This window comes from Sturnus vulgaris, chromosome 18 (assembly GCF_052056855.1).
Source record: "Sturnus vulgaris isolate bStuVul1 chromosome 18, bStuVul1.hap1, whole genome shotgun sequence".
Lineage (NCBI taxonomy): Eukaryota > Metazoa > Chordata > Aves > Passeriformes > Sturnidae > Sturnus > Sturnus vulgaris.
In genome coordinates this window covers 3,212,602-3,225,613 of record NC_142260.1, presented here as the reverse complement: position 1 = coordinate 3,225,613, position 13,012 = coordinate 3,212,602, and the positions used below count along the sequence as shown (strand labels likewise).

Here is a 13,012-nt window from a genome sequence, read left to right as displayed (position 1 = left end):
AGCCTCTGCAGATGATTGAAGGGTAAGAGAAAGTAAATTAAATCTGTGGCAGACATGGGTGTATATATGGTTGTTGTTTACCCTTTTTAAATTTCAAACATATCCAGTGCAAACAGTACTGAAGTAAGTTTTGGTTTCTTATGAAAAATTTTCTAGGCAAAGGTTTCTGTCTAGATTTTTTTGATTTTGCTCTTTTATTGCAGTGGTTGAAACAGTAAGTACTTTTCTTTTTTTGAAATGTTGACTTGAAGAGTAGCAGTTAAATGGCAGATTAAAATCTTGCATGCCTGGAATACCTGACAAAGCATCAGTACAAATTATTTGTATTTTCCCTTACTTTTTCAGCTGGAGGTTCGAGAGGAGACCAGTAGCAAAAAGGATCTTAAAATTCAGTGTGATGAAGAAGAATTCAAGATTTACCAGCTGAACATTCAGATTCGGGAAGTTTTTGCCAATCGTTTCACACAAATGTTTGCAGATTATGAAGTGTTTGTCATTCAGCCCAGTCAGGACAAGGAATCCTGGTTTACAAACAGAGAACAGATGCAGAACTTTGATAAAGTAAGTTGTAATAAAAAGATAAAGAGGTAAAACAGTGTTTAAACCTGAGGCTTTGTGTATTGGGTCAGATGGAAAACTGTACTGTCAAAATGGTAATTTCTTCCTTAAATTTCAATGTTCCCAACAAAAGTTACATCTCAGATATGAGGAAAAATATATACAAATACAGACTTAGAGAGCTAAAGATACTCCTTTAAGGATGCTGTAGAGAAATGCAGCTTGCTTTAGAAAAATACCCTAGAAAGCCTCACTTTAGGGCTAACCTCCACATGAAGGTTAAATGTTACTAATGGAAACTGTTTGATTTTTAACCATAGGAATTGCCAGATATATTAATGGATTAAGCCATGACCCCAAATAATGCTTATGCAAATGTGTACCAAATGTATTCCTAACTCTTTTGTAGATAAACATGAGACCATTTAAACATAAGGCCTTTGTCAGCAGGAGATTTCATGTGGGTGAGGATGATGTTGCAGCACTGTCTGCTAAAACACTCATCTGATTCCCAAGTTGTATGAAAAGATTCACATCAATTTCACAAGCTGTGAGCCCAGCCAGAAGTACCAAATATTCACACCTGCAGTACTGATGGTTGCTGGGATCCTGTTGAAATTTTTAGAAGGTGAAGGAAATGCTAAAATCACAGTGAACCAGTTATTGTGCTATGCAGTAGGTGATTGTCCTGATGCTGAAAATTTCATACAGACTGCCTGTTCTGGGGATTGAAATGATGTGTGTAATAAAACCAGGCTTTAAGTGGCACCAAAGCACTCTCACACATCCTTGATCAGAAAAATTGGTGCTTCTGGTGGATGTGTCTCTCTTTGCAGACTCTCAAAGACTCGTTACCTTTTCTTGTCTCTTAGGCTTCTTTCTTGTCTGACCAGCCTGAACCTTACTTGCCTTTCCTCTCGAGATTCCTGGAGACCCAAATGTTTGCATCCTTTATTGACAATAAGATTATGTGCCACGATGAAGACGACAAAGATCCTGTTTTGAGAGTTTTTGATTCCAGGGTGGATAAAATCAGGCTGCTGAACGTCAGGACACCGACTCTGCGCACATCGATGTACCAAAAATGCACAACCATTGACGAGGCTGGTAAGGGCCAGCAGGCACAGTTAGTGCAGCTTGGGCAGTGCTGTTTGTTGTAGACATTAGATTAAGTAATGATTCATGCTTTGAAACCTCAAAAAAAAATAGACTAAAATAGTAGAGATGTAAAGCTTAAATGGAGGACTAAACGTTTTCTGTGAGATGAATGTAAAGTAGAACTCAGATGTTTTCCTGCATGCTGTGTGTGTGAAAGATGGCTGAGCTTAAGAAGATGAACATTTTTCCCCTTCTGGTGGCATTCTTTGATGTCAGAAACATTCTTGTACTAATGTCCCTGTTGAAATCAGTAAGCACTTCCACTTCTTTAATTTGACAGTGCTTTTAATGGAAGATATATGATTATACATGCCTGATTAAAACACCTTAAAAAATTAACTTTCTTACTATTTCAGAGAAATCTATTGAATTAAGGCTAGCAAAAATAGATCACACTGCAGTTCACCCACACTTGCTGGACATGAAAATTGGACAAGGGAAATACGAGCTTGGATTTTTTCCTAAGCTTCAGTCTGATGTTTTATCCACTGGCCCAGCAAGCAACAAGTGAGTAAGCGAAGGCAACAGGTGCTGAATTTTGGCAAGATATAAAATTATATAGAATATAAAGATATATATAATTATATAGAATATAAAGATAGAGAGTTCTATAGAATAGCACTAAAGCAGAGATCTTAGAAAGCAAAAGTCAGTTTGGGGTTTGTTTTTTTTCAAGTGGGAGCAGATCAGATGATGTGGGGTGGGGTTTTTGCTATATCTCCCTTTTTTTTTTTTTTAAATCTGGACTTCTTGAAGCAAATTTACTGAAGGAAGCCTTCATGTTTGAGATGATAGTTTGTGTACTTTGAGTTACTTAGAAGTATGTCAATATAAAAGTAGATCCCCTTATTTTGTCTCAGGTAAGAGCTAGCAAATATTTTGGGCTATTTTCTTATAAAAACCTTGAAGGAGGAAAGGCAAAGCTTAAATTGACCCTATAATTGTGGAAAAAAAAAAAAAAAAGGAAAAAATCCAAAGCAAGTGTATGTGATCTAATATTCGAAAATATTTTGGTTGCCCAATATTGCAGAGATTCTTTGTGTGTGTTTGCAGCTGCTCTTTGGCTGATGTAATTGATTTCGATATAGAATAAACTGAAAACCTGTGATTGCCTCTGCCCTGACTCCTGACATTTGGTGATGTTATTCCCCCACGTGCAGGTGGACCAAGAGGAATGCTCCTGCTCAGTGGAGGAGGAAGGACAGACAGAAGCAGCACACGGAGCACCTGCGTCTGGACAATGACCAGAGAGAGGTGAAAATTGCTCAGCTTTAGAAATCTTGATTTTTTTTTTTTTTTTTTTCTCTCCTAATGGCCTGAAAAACGCTCTGCAGCCTTTATGAAATGTCTAGACAGTTACTTGTAGTTCGTGTCTGCTTTCCCTGAAGTGTATTTAATACAAATGAAGTAGCAGACCAGAAATACTTAGTTTTCTTATTATAAAAGTTATGTCATTTTTGCCCCCTCTCAGGACAAAATTATTTCATTCCACATATAGGAGAGTTCTCTGAAAATATAATCACATGATTTCAAGTTGTTCTGGTTTTGTTTTTTTTCTTTTAAAGGGGATGAGTGGGAAGAGGGGAATTAATAGTTTTCAGCCATCTATTTCCCATCTCTAAATAACTTAGTCACCTCGTGCTGCTTCTCTGTATTTGATGGAGTAAGGATAACCACCTCTAGAGAGGGAATAATTTCTTCCAAAAATCAGGAACATTGCCTTTTGGAGTTGCCTAAGTGTCTTCTGTATACCATAATAAAAGTCTTAATGTGACAAAGTGAGAGACACCCTCATTGCTGAGGTGACAATGTGAAGCCCACCCATACTGTCAGGTTTGTGTTTGCCTGGTTTTACACAGCACATTTACCCTCCCTCTGAACTGATAAACATCTCTCACCACTGTTCCTACAGCTGGCAGTTTTTCTTTGTGGTGAAGTGGTTTTGAAAGATCTGGGTGAAGTGAACTAATTACAGTGCAGTTTCTGGTTCATATGGTACAGACTGCAAACTGTTTCACCAGGTGTTGATTTATGGGTGATTCCAAGAATAGTCTGGCTGAAAATATTAGAGGTTTTTTTGTTTGTTTACTAACCCCAGAGTTTTGCTTTTGTTTGTGTGTTGTTCATTGAAAACAATATTCTCTTGCCTTGTTAAATATTCTTAGAGAAGCTTAATTTTGAATTTTAAAGGAGTAATAGTTTTGTGTCTGTTAGGATAGTGTTATGAAACTCAAGTGTGTTTGTTCAGTTCATCCTTTTAAGGTAGTGATGGATTTAATTACCTTCCTAGTGTACCCATTCCTGGAATTTACTTACTGGTTTGTTAAAATTCTGTTATAGTGTCATCTCTGTCATCCATAACCATGTAACAAAAAAATGTCTGCATAATAAAAAACCTCTACAAGCAGTTTCTGGCTTTTGACATGTTCCATGTGCTCAGATAACTCTGAAGTGCTTTTTACTTAGATGTAACAGGAATGAATAGTAATTGATTTCTAACCTCATTACTGTGTTAAACAACACAATTGTTAAAATATGTAAACTTCTGAGCTAATTACAAAGGCAAAAATCTACCTCTGGTCTCTGGGGTGTTTTGTTTGTTTTGTTTTTAAACTGATTCCTCCCAAGTTCATTTCCCATAGGAGTTGTTCTGTTGCAAAAGGCAAATAATATTTGAAAAATAAATATTTTGAAATACATGCTCAGCTGGGGGCACCAAGTGCCAGTGGTGCTGTTGTTTTAGGGGTTTATGCTGTACCTCTGGTGACATAATGGTGATTGAACATTGACCCCTTCCCTGGGTGAACCTCAGGTTTCCACAGTAAATTTGAGAGTGGGGAGGGAGCTCTTCTGAGATGAACACTGGGGTCAGGCTGGGCAGGAGGTGTCAAACTACAGCACTGGGAGTTTTAAACAAATTGAAGCTTTATGGCAGCCAACAAAAATCTGTGCAACTGAGACTTTTTACTTGCAAACATTTGTGCCCAGTGGAGGGCAGAGTTTACACCAATCCACTAATTTAACACCATCTTTTCTTTTTTCCTTTCAGATTCATTACTTACGAATTTATTTTTCTGTTGAATGCTTGGAAGTTCTGCATTGTATAATGTCTTCACTCTTTTCCTTCTCTGTTTTGCATGCTTGGTTTTATTACTTCATACATGCTTGCCACTTTCACTTTACATCTGCTTGGCTTTTTGCTACCAACTTATCCTGCCAGCACCTGGACTTTTCCATGTCAGAGCTTCAGTTGCAGTTATGTTTAGACTGGGACCAGCATGATTGGCCCTTCATGCCCTCTATAAAATCTGTGTCAGAGCATTATCTGGTATGTCCAATGCACAATATGACTGTAATCATAGTTCTGGATAAAGATGCATAATTAAATGTATTTATCATAGCTCTTTAGTGCAAGGCCAGTGGAGAAGTTGTGGTTTTCCCTCTTCGTTGTGTTTGACAGATCTATTCACTGACATTTCGGTTGGTCATTATTTCAATGTAAGCCAGAGAGATTTCCTATTAATTTGATCTATGTACTAATCCTGAGTATTCCATCAGTGCCTGTACAGGACTTCTTCTATCACTAATTCTCAGTTAGCTGTGCCCCAGCCAACCTGTGATCACCTGGCTTCCATAACATTTGTCATATCACACTTGTCTCTGAGGTGAAAATAATGGCAACTCCTTGATGGCAGTAATAGGAGCAGAAGAGCTCTTTTGAGTAGAGTGGGTTCAGGAAATGATTTTTCTCAAAAATGCAGCTGGTTCACAGCTGAGAGATGTTGCCATCATTTGCATTTTGCAGCTGCTTCCTGAAAGAGCAAAGTTTTCTTGCAATCCATGTAGACCACCAGTCTGCCACTTGAATAGTTTTGGTCTGGGTAGTTTTTGCAAATTTTCATTTAACTGGGAAAAAAAAAAGACAATTGGCAGTGGTGTAGGGAGTAATTGAATCTCTATGCATCTGAATATCCTTGTCAGTTTGTATTGTGTTTTTGTAATTGAGCAACGTGTGTTCTAATACTGTATAGACAATATAATTGGGGATTGGACCTCTGGTGAAATAACAGTTTAAGTGTCTCTAAATAATGCTGGATATTAAAAGGGGCCTTTTCTGAAAGAGGATGTGATCCTTTCCTCCTCACTGCAGAGGTGTGGGTTATAAAGATGCCTTTACCTTTTTCTCTCAGCCAAGTAGTCTCACTTGTACTTTTGTCTGTGTTTGTCCATTTTCTCTCCAATCCAGAAATACATCCAAGAAGCCAGGAATCTGGGCAGCACCATTCGACAGCCCAAGCTCTCTAACCTCTCTCCATCAGTAATTGCACAAACAAACTGGAAGTTTGTGGAAGGCTTGTTGAAGGAATGCAGAAATAAGGTAATAAGAGAGAATAATTCTGCTCTCCTGCACCTCATACCCGTTCTTTCTGGACCATTTTGTATCCAAAATGTGTTGGAATCCCCCCACTTTTCTGCCATCTGTTTCTGCTTTATCCCTATAAGGATTTTTGCATGCTGGTGAGAAATTAATGAAGAGATAATGTATTCAGAAATTCTGCAGGGAGCAGAGACTTTTATCAAGCAGATTTATGATAGAGATTGAATATTCTGAAGGGTCTTTACCATCCTGCTGCCCAAGTCTATTATAGCACATTTCACTTATAACTAATGAGACAGTACTATTTCAACAAGAGTGAATAGTCCAAAAGAGAGGCTTGTGGTGAAAATACAGCAGCTTTTCTCATAACTGCATTTCTGAGGTGTAAGTTTTTAAGTGCTTAACAAAGAAATTTGGCATTAATTTGTATATATTTGACAACATATTAATCTGAAGTAAATGTTAATGTCTATAAAAATACAGCAGAGAGAATAATTATGAAATAGCCACATTCTTGCCTAAAGTCAGTGGAGGTACTGTAGTAATTATATACAACTTTTCATAAAACTCTATTTAATATGTGCATCTTCTTCTGGTTTCACTTTATGAGGCTGTCCAAATGATCTCCATCCCTTAATAGATGGTGAAAATTTTTGAAGATAGCCTTGGTTCTGTGACAGTGAGAAACTGCCGGAGGGAATGAGGGGGAGAAGCAGCTAGAGCCTAACTTGGACTTCTTAATCTCCACCAAGACTGTGCAGAGTTGCTTAAGGGAATATTCCTCATTTGAAAGCGGGTCTAGAATAGGAACAAAGATGAAAAAATGTGTGAGAGATGAGTGGAACTGATTCCCTCACCATTTTTTCCTCCAGTTGGCTGTATGATGAATATATTGTGACTGCAAGACTGTACTTCAAGAGCTGGTGGAAGTTTTGTTGGCCAGTATGAAATTGTGCAGGGTTTAGGAGGAAGGGGAAGCTCAAGGGGCTCACTCTACAATGGGTTTGGTTTAATCCAAATGCCCTTGTGGCAGAACAGCATCTCCCAGGAATGACATACCTGTGCTACTTGACTTGGGCACATTCACCTCCCCTGGGAGGAGGTGGACAAAGTGTCCTGCTCTTGGGGAGTGCATCCAGTACTCACCAGGCTTCAAAACTACTCAAAAATCTGTGTTTTGTGGCCTTGCTGCTGAGCATCCAGCTTCTTAATGTGTGACCTGATGCTCCCTTTGTTGGAGTTACTCTGTGGTGGATGATGTGCCCATTTGCAAACCTTTTTGTAGAAAAACAGATCAGCACTGGTGCTGTCCTGGCTTGAAAACCAGGGATAAAAGAAGGGCAGTCCTGCATTAATTCCAGAAATATATATATATACAGCCAGTTATTCTGCCAAAACTTTATCTTGTGCTTCCTTATTGGTCATTTAAAAAGTCTAAGTGATCTTGGAAATTCCTGGGAGAGATTTACCTTTCTTTTGCCTTGTCCTTTTTGAGACTAAGAGAATGTTGGTTGAGAAAATGGGTCGAGAAGCTGTGGAGCTTGGTCATGGTGAAGTGAATATCACAGGAGTGGAAGAGAACACCCTGATAGCCAGTCTGTGTGACCTTTTGGAAAGAATATGGAGCCACGGTCTGCAGGTCAAACAGGTGAGGAATAAATATTCCTGTACATTGCAGAGCACACTTCTCCTAAAGTTGTGTTGTGCTTTTCCTCTCTCTGCTTTCAGAGGACACCTTTAGTGTGTATGTAGATGTGTTCAAATACTTGTGTGTCCCCCAGGCTTTCTTATGTCAGTTCCTACACCCCTGTCTGTCTCTGTGTTGTGGGATATGTGCAAGTGTACCTGTAGATGTGTTCCACAGATGACTTCTTGGAAGACCCTCCATTTAACCCAGTTTGGTGGGTTTTGGTAGTTTCTTTTAAATAGGATGGTAAAAAAAAAAAAACTATTGCTGTGTTTTTAATATTTTTGTTAATGAAGTTGCACAGGCTACAAGGCAGCATATCCTAAAGGTGCTCTCAGTGGGATGGGGGAATGTTTTTCCTGAAGGATAATTTAGTACTTCTGAATAACAATCTTGCTATTTTGGTTCTTCCTGAGTGATGCAGGGGTACTTAAATTGTGGTTACAAAATCGCTAGCTAGAGGTGTTGGGGTTTTGTATGAAATTGATAATTGTTTTGCTCTTCTGTTTGGAGTCACTTGTGGGACAAGATGGAGTGTGGAGGGCCTTTACCAACTTTACTCCTCCCTTGTACAAAGGAGTAGCAATTATAACTTCTTTATCTTTTTAAAAGAATATATGTTCATAATCCAGACAAGTGTAATCCAGTATCTCTGTTCCCAGCACCCAAACACCAGTGTTTAACTCTGCTCTCCTTCAAAGTATCCAACAGTTTTCTGTGTGAAGATTTATCATGTGATTCTCTCCCTTCCCTCTTGTATATCACTTAGGATAGAAGCTGTACTGCTTTCGTCTTAGAAGACAGAGCATCAGTTTACTCTGCCTCAACCCAGATTTGGGCCTTTCAGAGCACCAGACGGCCAACCCTTCATAAGGTTAATGCTTTGGATTGATTGCAGATGTTGGCAAACAGTGCTGAATGGTGGAATTTACAGAGTGGTGGAATAGAATAGAGGCCTGATGGAGAAAGTGCAGTGTATCTCATAGTATGATACAGAGTTGAAAAAAATAAAAAATAAAAAAAGCACCACCAGTTCTCTGTGTGCTCTGGCCTTTATGAAATATGCAAAAGCCTGCTGTTTCATACATCGATTTTATTTTATTTTTCAATAATGAGCCAAGGAAGACTCTTCTTTCTCAACTGACTATAGTAATGAGGATGGCTTTCCTTCCACCAACCCCTGCTTTTACCTGTTCCCTGCTGATGAACCCCAGTAGTCCTACATTAGCTTCCTCCTGATTTTTCCACATGCAAAGGGAATCCATGCCTTCCATTGTCCCGAGCAATGCAGGCCAGTTGTGATGTAGGATCTAATGACTGAAGTAGTCTGGACTTTCAGAAGGCTTTGGTTTATTCCCTTGCCCATTCTCTGTCCCTCTGCTTTCCTTAGGCTTCCCCTTAGAGATCCAGCTTGCATCATCATTGCTATGTGGTGAAGTTAAAGGAGAGGTCCACGGTGCTGAAGGAGCAGGCAGACACTGCATGACTTCTCACATTCATCGTGGTTGTTGACATCAATTTGCTGCAGGATCCTTTGTTGCTGCTTTCTGTGATCTGCTGCAGTTTTCCTTGCCATGGTTGCTGAACACTAGACTGTGTGTGCATGTGTGTGTTTATTGGGGAAAAAAAACCCCACAGTTTTGGATGTAACTCTTGGCTGGGTGATATTTTCATGCTCTTTTTTGTCTGTTTGTAATAAGACTTGCAGTTTTGGCTTTCCATGTTGGATCTGTCAGGTACACACAACACACAATGGATTTTTTTCTATTCTCACTACTGAATGCATATTTTTAATAGATTTCTGTCAGCACAGATGTTACAGACACTCTAGGATTTATTCTTCTGGAGGCATGCCACTTATGGAATAATCCCTCATGGTCAATAGTTCTTTATGTCAACTGTAGGGAGCTATGGGATGGAAATGGTTAGAGATTTTTAAATATAGCTTAAAAAAATTGTAAAGATGAACCATCATTACTGCACTTCTGGGAAGGCACTTATATAATTTTAAACAGATTTGATTGTGCAGAATTGACAACTATTGCTTTACACTCATGGTTGGTTTCTGCACAAAGCTGTAAATAAAAATATGGCCTTATAATGTGACATCTTTTCTGAAATTCAGGATTGCTAGATCTTTACTGGGATTTCAGGTTAATACAGTAATTTAGGAAGATAAGTAATACTAATTATCTGTAAGTAATTCCAGTTGATGTGCTGGAGAGCCTCTGTTTGCTTACTGCTGCCTTTCTGCAGGTTTGCAGGCATTTGGTTTATTATGTGAAATATTTTATGATGAATCCAACAATCTTTATAGTTTCCCAGTGAAAGATTTTCTCACTCTCTGCTTTAAGCCACCAGGGGTTTAAGAAAGCAGCATAATGAGCAAGGTGCATCTTTTGACATCATTTGATGGATTTATCTTGACCTAAATATTACATCCCAAATTCTAACTTTTAAGTTGGTTTTACAGTGTGTAGAACTGGGGTATTTTTGCTGATAAGCTTTCACTGTCCTGCTTCTATTTTGGGATATCTTACTGTGTTTGTGATCATCCAGGTGCTTTGCCTGATAAAATTGAGGGGAATCTTTTGATTCTAAAAACTGGCAGCATTTATCCATGGCCCTGAATTACCCCGGGGGGAGCAGGACTTGGCCTGGCTGTGCCTTGCTCAGGCTGGCTCTGAGTCTCTTCTCATTTCACTGCTGGAGAGGCAGAGAAGGAGAGACCACAGCACCTGAAACCCCACCTGCCCAGAGCCTTTGAGTGTTCTCTTGGCATGGCAATGAGCTAAGAGGGAAGAAGTTCCAGTGACTTTTTCCTGTTACTGCAATCATGAAATCCCAGTAGTCTGACTCTTGCTTTTCCTTCTCAGCCTCTTTACAGCTCCCAAGCACCTCCAACTTGTCTTATTTTTGGTTTTTAGCATTGAGTTTATAGGGAGAAACATCTTTAAAGAAAGTTTTTGTCACAGCTGACACTTTCAGTGATGTTATAAACTTTTTTTTTTTTTTTTTTAATTTAGGTGGTAGTGATTTCTTTAACTAATTTTTTTTTAAATTTTAGGGAAAGTCTGCTTTGTGGTCTCATCTGTTACATTACCTAGAAAACAGACAAAGAAGAACCACATCAGGCAGCTTCAGTACCTCAGGTAAGATTGGCATCTGCAGGAAGAGATGATGAAAAGCTGTGAGTAAGAGCTTTTTTTCTCTTGGAAATACCCTTCACTCAGTATAACTGAATCAAGTGTTACATGTGCTACAGGTTTAATATGGGTCTGGTGTGTTGTCTCAATATATTTTATGAAAAATAAATTGGTTTGTACTGAGCCCACTTGTTTGGGTCTGGGATCTGATTACCATGGTGGTCAGGAAGCAGGAATAGCTGCTGCTTCAGAGAGAGGCTTTAAAATGGATTGTTCTGGTACATCATCCCCCATGTGACACACAGGCCCTGCATGACTGGCAGAGCAAATGATCTTCTGGGTGAGGGTGGAAAAAGTAGAAGGACATAAAATTGTGCTGTACACCCTGAAGTTCTACATGGTGCCTTGAAAAACAACTGAACAGGAGGCTTACTGTTTAAAAAAAAAATGAAGAAACATATTTTAATTTTCCTTGCATCAAGTGTTAGAGTAGAAGCAATATTGTGCATAAGATCCACTGATGATATGTTTCTAGGATAATTAATGTAATTTTTAAACATTGCTTCTTATGTCAGCTGGGGGCATAGGATATAAATTTGGAGAGAGCAATAGGTTTGAGAGAAGCAGTGGGTGCCTTTTATTTTTTATTTCAAGCTGCTGTAAGCAAATATTTGAGCATTAGTAATGTGCAGAAGATCCTGTAAGCAATCAAAACCACAGATTTGAAAATGTTAAGATCTTCTGAATGTCTCTTAGTTCATAGTGGTTTTGTATATGAGAATAAGTCACAATCAGTCACTGCTTTCTAACTTGGGATTGAGGGAAGGGCTATATTCAACATAGAACCTCATTTTGGAGTGGAATTTGAAAGATAAGAGTAATAATATTATTTGAAAAACCCCAAAATGTGATATTTAAAAAGTAGTGGTGCTGCAGGAGTGTGCACAGTAATAGCTCAGTAAGCACAGGATGTGTGGTGCACAATGTAAATACAATGTATTTAACACTGTTCTCTGGTGTCAGCAGTGCAGTCAGGGTTACTGCACAGCAAGAAAACAGGGAGGTTTTTAAAAAATAATACTTGATTACTAATTGTCTGAAACCATTTGATGTCATACCAATTTCAGCTGGATGTGAGCTCAGTAGTGTGTTGGTGCTCAGTGTGTTCTGATCATTGTAGATTTTCATGTACACCACAGTACCTTCACAGGGTCACCAGTAATACAGGAGTGCAAATTTGCCTTAATTCACCTTCCTTTTTATATTGATTTTAGAATCTCTAGATGGATTTCTGCTAACAAGAAATTGTTTTCTTCTGAATCTAGGAATACTTCTTGATTCAGAAAGACGAAAGTCTGATACAAGCCCAGCCATGTCACCTCTCAGAATCTCTCTCATCCAGGATATGAGGTGAGTTTGAAGTGTTAAACAACCCAGAAACCCCCTGAGATTTGCACATTTGTTTCTGTTTCTGCTGTGCAGCATCCAGAAAAGGCTGTGTTTCATGCAGCAGGAGGGGGCTGTGGAGAAGGAACCTGTTGAACTCTTTTAAAGTAGACAGTTCAGCATTTTCATTGACCTTTACAGAGACCAGTTTCATACTGGGGAGGTTTTACATTGTCAGAGCTATTAACTTCTGGAATACAGTGACAGAGTTCTCATATTTTTAATGTTTTGTGTATTGGTTTATTTCCACAGAGGTGTGGGTGTAGTGTTTGTGTTTTCCCAGTCACTGCTGAGTTGGTTGTGTAGTTCTGAGACCACTTTTGCTTTTCAGGGAAGAATGCAACTTAAAGAACTTGTTTGATCTAAAGAATGGGTTTATCTAACATCCAGTACTGTAGTGTGAATAAAACTACAACTTCTGCCCAGTGCCTTCTTTTCAGTACTGAAAAAGGAGAACTTCTGAAACAACCTTGACAGGAATTTTCTTTTCCTTCTCTTTCTTTACAGCATCCATTTTTTTCAGTAAGGAGAAGTGAATTGAAGATTTGCTTGCTTTATTAAAATCTAGCATTTGTGTCTTGTGTGCAGGAAAAGCTTCTACTGAGCATGCAAAGACAGTATTTAATTTTCCAAAGCATT

At 38.7% G+C, this 13,012-nt stretch overlaps 1 protein-coding gene across 4 annotated transcripts in view; it reads left to right on the top strand.

Annotated features, from left to right (window-relative positions):
• The window catches only part of DENND5A (DENN domain containing 5A), a 63,450-nt gene that overhangs the window by 36,312 nt on the left and 14,126 nt on the right, over positions 1-13,012 (top strand). For 2 of the 4 annotated variants that reach the window (XM_088175634.1, XM_014876319.2), the window contains 9 exons: positions 346-561; positions 1,431-1,665; positions 2,073-2,223; positions 2,877-2,970; positions 5,963-6,094; positions 7,590-7,742; positions 8,551-8,655; positions 10,849-10,933; positions 12,253-12,337. In XM_088175634.1, coding sequence (XP_088031760.1) covers positions 346-561; positions 1,431-1,665; positions 2,073-2,223; positions 2,877-2,970; positions 5,963-6,094; positions 7,590-7,742; positions 8,551-8,655; positions 10,849-10,933; positions 12,253-12,337 — 1,256 coding nt within the window. The remainder of the gene's footprint in view (positions 1-345; positions 562-1,430; positions 1,666-2,072; positions 2,224-2,876; positions 2,971-5,962; positions 6,095-7,589; positions 7,743-8,550; positions 8,656-10,848; positions 10,934-12,252; positions 12,338-13,012) is intronic. The other 2 variants (XM_088175635.1, XM_014876318.2) reach the window with 1 other exon arrangement.